This window comes from Cinclus cinclus, chromosome 6 (assembly GCF_963662255.1).
Source record: "Cinclus cinclus chromosome 6, bCinCin1.1, whole genome shotgun sequence".
NCBI classification, from domain to species: domain Eukaryota; kingdom Metazoa; phylum Chordata; class Aves; order Passeriformes; family Cinclidae; genus Cinclus; species Cinclus cinclus.
The window spans coordinates 29,122,303-29,134,551 of NC_085051.1; the positions used below are offsets into that span (position 1 = coordinate 29,122,303).

General features: G+C 40.2%; 1 protein-coding gene across 1 annotated transcript; it reads left to right on the forward strand.

Moving 5' to 3' along the window:
* The first annotated feature begins 124 nt into the window (after positions 1-124).
* Positions 125-6,921, forward strand: ERH (ERH mRNA splicing and mitosis factor). Its single transcript, XM_062494595.1, has 4 exons — positions 125-225; positions 3,267-3,354; positions 4,446-4,566; positions 6,438-6,921. The coding sequence occupies exons 1-4, from the start codon at positions 223-225 to the stop codon at positions 6,538-6,540; spliced, it is 315 nt and encodes a 104-aa protein (XP_062350579.1). The 5' UTR covers positions 125-222; the 3' UTR covers positions 6,541-6,921.
* Positions 6,922-12,249: the final 5,328 nt, after the last annotated feature.

Consider the following 12,249-nt stretch of genomic DNA (forward strand, 5'->3'; position numbering starts at 1 on the left):
CCGACAGGCCACGAGTGGCTCCCTCACCAAAGATGGCGGCGGCCGCGCCCCGCCCCCGCCAGCCTGGCCGTGGGCCCCGCGGGCGCGTGCGCACGGCGCTCTCGCGCGGGCGGCTCTATGGTGGCGGCCGTTGGCGCGGCGGCGCTTCCGGCGGGCGCGGGGGCCTGTGGGGGATCGCCGCGCGCCACTTCTGCCCGGCGGTGCTGAAGGAGCGGAGCCGCCATGGTGAGAACGGGACTGGACGGGACCGCCGGGGCCCGCGCACACCGCGCCCGCCAGGGCAGCCTTCCCTTTCTTCCCCTCCCTGTCCCCCAGGTCACCGCGGGCGGGAAGGCCGCGGCCGGTGGTGCGGGCCCGGGCGGGCGGCAGCACGTTTTGGCGGGGCAGGGGCACAAAGGCGGCGGCGGCGCTCGGGGAGCGGTGCGCTGGGGGCTCCCGTCCCTCTCCCGCGGCGGCTTCGGCCCCCTCGGGGCGCTGCTGGAACCTCAGCGCATTCCAGCGAGTCTTCGCCCGTTGAGCGAGCCGGCCTTAAATGGCTGATCTGCGCTTTCCATGCTGCTTTCCCTGCTCCTCCTCTCTGCTCGGAGGAGGGGGAGGGCGGGAGCTTGCGTTGGTGGGCTCTGGGCATGGCACGCTGAAGCTCAAAGGCCTCCGTATCATCGTGGTTTGTTGCGTTCGTCTAATAAATGAAGATGTGCTGAAGCAAGTTGTTGCCGTGCAGTGGTAGGACAGTTGCTTGTCGCTTTGCTGCGGAGTTCCGTATCTGCCTGGTACTCGCTCCAGTGCAGTTGGCTTCGGCCATGATGAGCAGCTACAAGCCCTGTCCCTGTTGGCCAAAATGAAAGGTGGTCCTTGGACCACTTTTTCTGCCTGGTATTTAGGTGTGTGCAATATGCTGCTGGTTGATATTTGCCTCACTGTGCATCTTAGCCTAACAGTGTGTGTTTATAGTCCACTTTTATTGTTTTGGAGCTTTTTTTTTTTTTCTTTTTTTTACACTTTATCGTCAAATACACTACAGTTGGTGGAAGCCTCTTTGGGCAGATGCTGCACAGCTTTTAAGTCCTGCTGGTTTGGTTCTTGGCACTGCCTCAACTAGTTTTACAGGGTTCTGCCTTCAGTAATAGGAACAGTTTCTAAAGTGCTCTTTAGAAGTTCGAAATTGGTATAATATAAACCGTGTGGTGTCTCATTTTGTGTTCTGCTTAAAAGCAGCTGGTACAACTGTGCTTTTAAGGAAAAGGCAAAGAAATTCAACGTATGCATCACAATAACAAGAGTCCATATTGGGCTTCTCCAGATGACCTGGTGCTAATGCAGAAAGGTTTATTGATCGTCCCTTGTTTTGGTTTTGTCACCTAGTCGCACAGGGCAGGTAATAATAGTTGGAGGAGATTTCCCTCAGGCTTCTGAACTTGTCATTTTTTGTACCTATGTGGTAGGACAGGACCAGCAGTTTTATCAAATCGAACATTTTTTTTTTTTTTCATTTAAAGTAAAATAATGTCAAGTTCCCAACGAAATCTTTGAAAAGCATTAATTCTACAATACATGTGATCCAATGGCTTTAATTTTAAAATTTTTCTGGGTCAGTATCTGATAATGGATATTGTATAGTGTCTGGAGTGATAAATGGCTTAAAGTCAGAAGCCCAAATGTTTTCTGCTGTGTAGTTCTGAAAGAACCAGCTTACATGTCTGGCTCACTGATTTTTCTATGATCTGATTGTTTGGATAATTTCAGAATTTATACATTCATTGAGTGCTCCTCAGTGACCATTTACTTGAAACTATAGTGCTGGAAAAATATTTTCATGATAATCTTTGGCAGTTATCTGGACTCCCTGCTAAGACATGCCTGTTCAAGCACAATGCACTTAGGAACAGCCAGATACCAGCCCCCCACCTTGGGGAATTCCCTTCAAATCAATCATCCTCTGGCATACATGAAGGTGGATTTAAATTATCAACTCTCCTTTGTACGATTTCTGTTGCTACATTGTGCAGCTCAGAATTCCCCTTTTTTCCATTTCTCATTAGGAAGAGCCTTGTTCCTCCTTTTTCTCTGTGTAACATTTTCCTGAACTTCTCAGAATCTGCTACTGCTGTGTTGAGACAATTCAAATAGCTAAAAACTGTACTCCAAGGATGAAAACACTGTCAGTTATGGGATAAGGATTTGTCCTGTTTGTTTTGGTTTTTTTTTCCTGTAAATCCTAACATTTACCACTTCTCTTTTCTGTCACTGCTTTCATGAGCACTGAACTGGTATCTTCACTGATTTCCAAAGTATGGGTCAGGATTTTTCTGTCATACACTGATTAATCTAAGCAAAGTAATGTCTTACCCTGTAGTTGCCTCTATGTTATGTGCTCACCTCATATATTAGCACTGGAAATGTTGGATCCAATTAGCAGCACTGGAAACGGCCATTTGCAGCATGCTTGCAAACTTTCTGTGGTATGCAACCTGTTAATTAGATCACAGATTGTGTACACTTTAAAAATCTTGTTTCTTTGCTCAAATTACTTACTGTAGCCAAGTGAAAAATGTTATGGAAATAATGGAAGCCACAGAGTGTACAATCATCTAAGCCTTCCCTGCAGAAGAACAAGCTTATGGACTTCAACGTTTGGAATAGTTTTCTGTGCCCTAATTACTGTTTAAGTAAACTCATTGAAGTGTGAAGAACCAGTACATCTGTTTTACAAGAAATAATCTTGAGTGCTAAGTGCAGATATATTGTATCATTGGTGTTGCCTTCAAGTTAAATGGATAATTCAAAATAGCTGTTTCTGTTAAAATCTTTCAGGTGAGACTGACAGTGTGGTTTCATTGGGTCCCCTTCTTGCTCTTTAACTGGGACATTGAAAATTTTATTAACAGCTTGCATTTGGAATAAAATATGTAAACGCACTGATGCCACAGCTCTTATACATTGACTTTATTGCTTTGCTTGTCTGTCTAAATTGAAACTATTTCTGTGGTGGGTTTTTTTTTTTCAGCACAACAAATAAATTACTGGTGATTTTACACATTTTAAAGTTCCATAAGGATCGATAGGACTTGTTTGAAACAGAACTTATTAACACAGCTTATATAAATAGTAAATGCTGTGTTGGAAATGTCTGTGTCCTTGATTACTAGTCTAATATTTTACTGTTATGCTTCTTTTTACTCCTTCTTTCCTATAAATAAATTAATTCAAACAAAAATCATTCAAAGTGTGCAAGTGACCTGTATTTTTGTGTTTGTTTTGTTTTCCAGTCTCACACAATTCTACTTGTCCAGCCTACCAAGAGGCCAGAAGGCAGAACATATGCTGATTATGAATCGGTGAATGAGTGCATGGAAGGTGGGTGGATGCAGACTTGGGAATTACAAACTGTTGTTAAAATCCTATTTTTTACATATTCACAAATTTAGTAAGAAAATAAGTTGCTCTTCATATTTTTCAAAAGTAATTCACCAAAAAAATGCCTCATGCTTTTAGCTTACTAATGTTCTAGAAAACTAACAACTAGTTATTATTTGTTTCTAAAACTTCCTTTTTCTATTAAATGCCTGGTTTTGATTTAACTAGATGAAAGCATATCCAGTTTGGGAGAGTAGACAATATCCTTCCTCTGCCCATGCAACAGACTTGTTTCAATGCATTTCATTGCTGGATCAGCACTTAATTCTCACTGTTGTTTTCTTAGCACTGTAAGGCAAAGATTGCTGCTGGAAATAATATATAAAATAAAGGTTTGTGTGCAATTGATACATCATTTGCAGTCTCATGGCACGTGTGCCAGAGTAAAGATGCTGCAAAATTTGGATACACATAATGAGCATGGAGAGAAGACTAAAATATTAGAGTTGTAGTTCACTTAACATTAATCTTGCAGGAGGCTTTGTGAGGCAAATGGAAGTATAACAAAGACAATGTAAAGTCTGCTCATTTTAATATAACATTCTTCTTAAATGTATCTGAATTATTAGCAGACTAGTTTAAATAAATAAAAATGCTTTAAATGTATATGCAGATTTGTGCTCTCACAATTACTTCAATATCCTGCTTAACTCTTGGATGAAGAATGATCATTGTTATGAGTTCTTCTGTTTCTTAGGTGTTTGTGCAGTAGGAACATATGTTCTAATTTCTGTCTTAAAACTATTAGGAGTTCCAGATGTCCGTTGGCGCTTACTGCATGGAAAGTTACATATTTGACAGAACTAAAACTTCTTCCCCTAGATGATGAAAACTTTCTTCCATGCATCTTACCTGATTTTGTAGTATTATGTGTCAATGAAGATCATTAGGAACAAAAGAATTTCAGCTTTAAAAAATTCGATTGTTCTTACGGTGACAATCTCTAAACTTCTATTTGTGTATCAGAAGCTGAAAAAGTTTCAGCTAATACAGTCTTTTAATACTGCATTGTTCATCTTGTTTCTCTGTAGGAGTCTGTAAAATGTATGAAGAGCATCTGAAGAGAATGAATCCCAACAGTCCCTCCATTACATATGATATCAGCCAGTTGTTTGACTTCATTGATGACTTGGCAGACCTCAGCTGTCTTGTGTAAGTTCAGTTGTACAACTCCATTTCAGTGACTTAGGAAGGTCAGAAGTCTTCCCTCTAAACTCTTGTGTGAGTTTAACATAATGCTGTTCTATGTAATTTTAGCAGTAACTGTAGTGTAGCAGTATTGCATCTGCCCTAGCAAGTTGCCCAGTCCAATTAGCTGCATAAATACAAGGTACCTCTAAAGAAGGCTTAGAAACTAATAGCTCCAGTTGGATGTTGCTCATGTTGAAGCTGACTGAAATCCAACAGTTAAATACAGCTGTTTTATTACTGTCTGTTACTATTGCTAGAATCTGTTTAAATTTGCCTTTCTGCTGTTGGTCCAGTTCTTCAGGAGGTGGATGATACAGAATTTTTTTCAGCTGAAGGCAGTACTTGTGGTAGGGTAGAAGGCTATGGAAGTCCATTGCAGCCAAAAGTTTGTTTTGATTGAGATAGAGCAAAATGGAAGTTTATATAACAGACTGAAACTAGCCACTTGTTTTAGGAGGTAGCAACTGTTTTCTAGGATACTCTTGTGCCTTTCTTAATTAGGCTTCTAAAATCAGTGTCGTGCCAAATTCTACTTCAGCATATAGTTTTCCACCAGATGGCACACATAGCACAAGGTGTAATAGAAGTGTCTTGTGTTCACAGAAATTCCAGAAGTACTTGATGTCTGCTCTTGCTGTGTAGCATTATGGAATGGAGGGTAGAAATCGGTAACTTTTCCTGAAACTAGCATTTCTTACATTGCATTAGAACTACTGCTGTATGAACATAAGCTGAAGCTCTTTCTTTGGCCTTTATCCAATCATGCTGAGGTTTGAATAGTAAGACTTCCTTAGAAACAGAATGCTTAGGGTTTTTTCTTAGGTAAGGACTATAAATTGTTCTAGAATGCATTAACTTCGGATTTTTACTCAGCTGCTTATCACTGACCATCTCACCCTTCTTACCTGATGAGAAATAAAAGTATACCAAGATTTAAAGACTGACTAGGACTTCAGTAGTTCTTGAAACGTTCACTGAAAGTACCACCTGCATGAACAAAATATTCAGCCATAATGACTGAGGGAAAAAGGAGGGCATGAGCTTATACAGAATTTCACTCAGATTGCTTTCATTTTTCAGTCTCATTCTGTTTTAATTCAACATGCCCTGAGTAACTGAATTTGCCAGCTCTTGCTAGTGAACTGCTTTTATCAACCACCCTTGAGTAGCAAAGAAAATGCATCTGTGGGTTCTTATTTTCAGTTTGCTTTTTATGAAGTATCCTTGTTAGATGTAAGCTTCCCCTCAGTGCCAGTTGGCAAGAATCCTTTGTCATCTATCTGTGAGTCTGCCTTTGCTGAAAGGAAAATTATTACTTGCCCCAGAATGCAAGTGGTACAATAAATTAGTTGAAATATGTACTTCATGGCACTGGGTGGTTTTTAAACTGGAAAAATTTGGTCTTAATAATTAAAAAAAAAATTCCACACAGAAAAAGTGTTTGACGCATTATGACAAATTATATTGTTTCTTGGTGGAACTATTCTTGTGCAAGCTGAGCTCTAGAGTACTAAGATTCTCTATTTGTTGTCTCCCTTAAGTAATTAAATGCATAAATTCAAATGTGAGCATACCATAGTGTGACATCCAGTCACTCAATAATGCTTGGAGCATCTAGTTTTGTTTTGGGCTCAGACCAATCTGCTGGACAACTGTTTTTCAGAGAACACAATAAATCCATTTGTTAAGTGGCAGTTCCCACCTACTTCTGATACTATCTTCTGCACACCACTTTCTGCCTCATACGCTTGAGGAGAGTTACTTGTTTGTGAAGACTTTCTGGTAAATGTATTACAGAGCAGACTGGCATTTTTTTCCTGTTTCCTCTGCAGTTACCGTGCTGATACTCAGACATACCAACCATACAACAAAGACTGGATAAAGGAGAAGATCTACGTCCTCCTCCGCAGGCAGGCCCAGCAAGCAAGCAAATAATGGGGGCACCATTGCTACCTGGGGTTTGGGGAGGGTTTGGACAACAGGTGTGTACAGAGTGTAGTAGTGAGCGTTTTGTATTATAGTCATCCTGTTGCCATCTTGATAAACTCGGTAGCCAGGACTGATTGTATTTTTAGAGATACAAGAATTTTGTTGATTTGACTTTTTTTTTTGGTGTAAATGGAGAAGAAAGTACAACATCTTCAGCAGAGTTTTGGGTTTTTTTCCTCCAGTTTGCTAATGCTCCTACCTTATTTGAACCCCTGGGGCTGTTCACATTGTACTTCACCACATTTGCTGTATGTGCCCCATTGTGGGTTTTTAACATTCAGTTATGTCCTTGAGATATCTTAATGGGAAATAAAAACCTACCCTTTAGTTAAATTTGAGTGCTCAATTTTGTGGTTCCTGCCAAAAAACACAAATCTCTTTTTCCCCATTATCCAAGGGCTAGGGTGTGAAAGGTCATGTGGACTGAACCAACAGTTGTTTCCTGTAGTACAGAACAGCTCAAATTCCATCTTAGTCTTGGTACTGTTTTCCCTGGGCCTCTTTGGGAATTACAGAAACCCTCCTGCACTGCACAGCTGATCTCTCTAGGAGGCATTTGTTTGTAGGTGTGTTTGCTCTGGGATTGGTGATGGGTAAGAGCAGGCTGAATGTATCACATCACAGGCCCCTTGAATTAGTCAGCTTACAACTTTCCCCCAGAAAAGGAATAGAAAGCAGATTGTTCCCATTAAAACTTCATTTTCTTTTTACTGTTTGCCTACACTGTAAATTATATCTACCCCAATCTTGAATGCTGATGTTTTTGTATTTTTGCTGTACTTAAAGTTTGGATTGGAGGACACAACAGACCAAAAAAATAGGAGCAGGTGGAAAAGAAAGGCTAGTTTGATACTCTGTGCCTTTAGAGTTTTCCTACTATAGAAACAGACTGTGCACATAACACTCAACCAAAAGCAGTTCTGGGATTGACAGAGCAATGTAATTCCAATGCACTTCTTAATGCACATCAGAAGTTTCTGATGGAGCTCACAGCAGAGCACTAGCTGGGAAGAATCTGAGGTGAAGTGGCTGTTTATAGTATAGTAAAGCTTTAATGAAATAACTTTACTTATGTGATAAGTAATAGCTGCTGAAGACTGGGAATCAAATTAGTGAAGGGATATAAATTCTTAGAAAGAAGCTGGGTGAGGGTGTTAAATGTCTTCTCAGCACAAATACAGGTTGGAGATTAGACTTGCTAGCTCTAGAATTTATAGTGACCAGGAATAAATTCAATCTGCTACCATCAAAACATGCTTCCTTTATAATGCATAGTGACTTTCAAAACATAGTAGGTCAGAACTATATTAATACACTTCATATATTAGTACACTTAATATTATTAAATCTGAAAATTTGGCTTATGTTATATCCAGTATATACAGTATTGACACAGTGACAATTACAGTAAGTAATACTTAGAAAACTCACTATCACCCCTATAATAACATTCAGATTTAATACAAGCAATGTTATTTAAACAGCTTTTATAGTTTATTCTTCTGAATAGCACATACTAAAATAACATGTTCTTCCCTAATATGTTTAATTTTTTTTTTTGTTAAAAATTCCAACATTCTCATGGATACAATTTTGCAGTCTTTAAATGAAGCCAAATAAACATTTACCTCGTTCTGTGGACTTGATTTCAATTTAACAAAACCCAGCAACTCTTTCCTTACTGTGAAAAACAAAGGAATATGCTGAATCTCTAGTAATCAGGCATTGGGACACAGCACCACTCTTCCTTCAAAGTTACCTTATATTTGATCTGTTTAAAAAAAAAAATCTTCCTTGATTTTGGCTCTAATAGCTAATCTAATTTTTGGCTGTAATAACTGTGCAAAGTCAGACCAGTAAACAAGTATAAACCACAAATTTCTTATGTTAGAGCAGAAAATAGGGAGAGGGTAATTCAAAGCAGGTGGCAATTAACCTTTCTGCTTTTTGAAAGGGATTTTGTGAAGGTGCTTTTTAGTGTTTTGGGTGGTTTGGAAGCTCTAACGTCAAGGTTAGTTCACTTTTTTTTTTTTTTTTTAACATACAAACTGCTGTGGTCATTTCACTATTGAAGTTTTCATAGAACTGGAAAGTGCAAATAAACAGTCCTTTCATACCTCTGGAGCCAAATCTGGCCTTCTGCAGATAGAAAAGTATGGTCTGTAGGCCACTTTTGGATAAGGAACTTGGGCATAATCTCCTTTCCCCCCCTTTCACCCAGCTACAATAAGCTACTAATGAAAACTCTAGTGCACAGTTCTTGAGCTGCTGTTTTCCATAGTCCTTCAGAGCATTTTACTTGATTAACTTTTTATTAAACAATAGATTTGTTGCTTAGCTGAGCAGCTGACCAAATACACTGAAAGGAAGAAAGAATGTTACAGTATCTATCTGATCCAGAACAAGCTAGAAAGAGGAATTTGGACTTCATATGCTCCTGAGTAATTGATGACAGCAGGGCATGTAGTACCTTGTGCAGTTGCACTTGTTCTCAGAAGAATCAGCACTTTGATGGCAAGGTACTGATAATTGCCCAAGTTCAGCTACTATAAAATTGAGGTTCAGTAGCAGCATTGTGCAGGTAAAGCCATTAAAAATGGCACAATTACAGAAAGTGTTTCCAGAAAGAATCTGTCATTCCATGCACACTTTGCCTGCAGCAAATTGTCTGGTGCTTCTTACGTAAGGGTAGATTCAAGTAACTGCTGGTCATGCCTGCTACAGTGTGGGAATAATGACAAAGGAAATTATATTGGCTGCTTCTGCAGAGTATTTTAAAACAGGAATTGAGAATGGAATCCAGAGACCCAGTATTTCCAAGTGTGTTGGAATACTTAATTTTTTGAAACCAAGTGCATTAAAGAAGCCTAGCCTCAGAGCAAGGAGCTGAATGAGCTATTTGCCAGGATTGCAGAGGAATCAAGGTGCTTGCCTGACTTCTGCTTGCCTTGTGGAACCATAAGCTATGATGCTCCTTTGCTAATCACAGACTAGGGAAGTCTTCCCACAGTTTCTGGACTGCCTGCCATGGTCTTCAATTGAGGCACAGACTGGCACAACTCATTTCTTGGCAGGGCTATTCACTAAGCAAATAGTAGGGTGAAGTTATGTGAGGTGGCTGTGCTAAAATAGCAGTTCCCTGCTGTTGAAAGGTGTAATGCTACTTCACGCTGTACAAAAGGGATACTGGGTGTTGTGGGGAAGGGGAGAGCTGGACTGCTAGTCAGCATTAAAAAGCAGAGCAGCTGGTCACTTAAACCAAAACCTGATATTTTGAGAACAAGGACAATCATGGTAGATAAATTTGTTTATATATAAAGCATCCATTTATCTACCACTGCAAACTCCTGCCAGTCAGTAATGCACTGGGTCAGAGAGTAATCTCACTAAGATTATAATGTGAGTTGTGTTTGACACCACAATAATAACAGGATGACTCTTACAGGAATCCCACTCTGCAGCCTCCTTCAGTGTGCTGAGGAAGAACTGTGAGAAGCAAAATTGAGTTTGCATTCCTGCTTTGAGGGTAAAATAAACTAGGTAGTTAAATATTTGTCTGCTATTGCTTCCATCATCACATTGTTTTGAAATCGACTGAAATCTTGACATCCATCACAATGCATTATAAGCACAGCAGGAAAGAAGCATCACTGCTAGATCAGTCTGTTCTTGTGCTTATCACCACTGTCAACGTACAGTGGAGGAAAAAGTAGTAGTCAAGACCACCTTGTTATCTTCCTTAGTAACTAAGAAATCTGTTTACAGCAAGAGGAGACTTGACTACCCACAGTATTTTTAAAGTTGCAAGAACTACCAGATTTTTTCACTTGCATTAATAAAGGGTAAGTTGCAAAGTTTGCTGGTTGGGTTCTCATTAACATTTGCCAAACAATTTTTGCTGGTTCATGATGCACTGAAGGCAAGGATGCTTCTTAGGATGACTTAGAGGGAAGAGGGGAAAGCCCCAGCTGCTTGAGTTCAGAGTATATAAACAGTTGCAATCCCACTGAGTAAGGGTCTGATTACACTGGAACTCAGCTGTACTGAAAACTCAATCCATCAAAAAAGCTAACAAACAGGAAAAATCAAGGATAGCTGGGCTACAAGTGCAAAATAATTAAAGCCTCCTGTTTTTTTCCATTGCTATGAAAGTGGTGTTTTCTAGACCCTGGTGAGCATTGAAACAAATTGTTTTACCATTATCATAGGTTGAGTTGGGCAGGGAGTTTAAATTAATAATTCAGCAGGAGATTGGTTGTCGGGGGTGCTAAAGATTCTCAGCCTCACATGAGGTACCCACTGGCCTTTGGAGTCTTAAAAGTGTCAACTTCAAGCTAAAATGATAAATTATTTGTACTAGCTATAGATAATAGCCAAGAGTACATCTGTTAGAATAGAAAATTACTTTATGTATGTGTCATACTGGTCAATTCCCTCAGGTTTTCTACAGAGTGTATTGTCTGCTATGTTACTCAGTGTTGCCTAAATACAAGGTACCATTCATGGAAACAGCAGGGGAATAAATCTGCCACTGAAACTCACTGAATGGATGTGCTCAGCTTTGCACAGTACAAGGCAGCTCTCTATTATCACCCACTAATATATGCTTCTTCCTCACTATGTCTGGAAAGGATTAAAGTAAAACCTGTCTTGATTTGTCATAGGAAAACATTAGATCATAGGAAATCGTTTTCTCATTACTGTAATCTGAACTATGCCTGTAGGAACATTTTATCTGGATGAAGTTTGGGCATAGCTCCACTTCAGAGGTTTGATTCAAACTCTGTGCTGAGTTTGCAGTAACACAACTAAAACTTGAATGCTGCATCTGCATGGTCAGTGCCATTCCTGGTGAGCATTAGCAAGGGTTTTGTTACCGATTTTGTACTCCAATTTTTGGAGTAATTTTCTGCTGCACCCTCTGCAGTGTCTCCACCATCCCCAGCCAAGACTGTTACTGTGGACTGTTGTGTGTCTCAGTGACATACACACATCTTCTGGAGCTCTGTAGCTGCTGCCTGCCTTGTGTTTGTGCCAGGTAAGTCAACAAGACCCCCAGAAGTGAAAAATGTGGGTGTGTACTTGGCAGCTGCTGTTTCTGGGCTCTACCACTGACTAGATCTGACACTTGTAATGCCCAGATCTCTAATGTACTGGTGCATTTCATTGCTGCTTCTGCATCACTTCATTAATCATGCAGGAAACAGGCTCTCAAACTTAAATCTTCTTTGTTTCCATGTGCACTAGATATCACACACATACACACAGAGAGCACAAACCTGCTGTCCTGAGAGGTGTGGAATATCCTGACTGGACACAGCACTGATCTGGTTAGACCCATAGGACCCACTCTGAGCAACATTTGACTAGATGACTTCTGGACCTCTCTTCCAATCTAAATTATCATTCTATTGGAGTTGCTACTAGAAAATCCCATGTCATGAAAAATGAGAAATCTGAGTCCCTACTCTGACCAGTTTCATACAGCTGCTCAAATTCAGTATTCCCCAGGCCACTGGGGACAGTGCTGAAAATGATAGGCATCATGTATTCCTGAGTGGATTTGAGTGACACAATAGTAACATTCACTAGGATTCAGAAAGTGCAACTACTCCCCAGTGATAAAGACAGGGTACAGAGCAGTCAAATTTGATT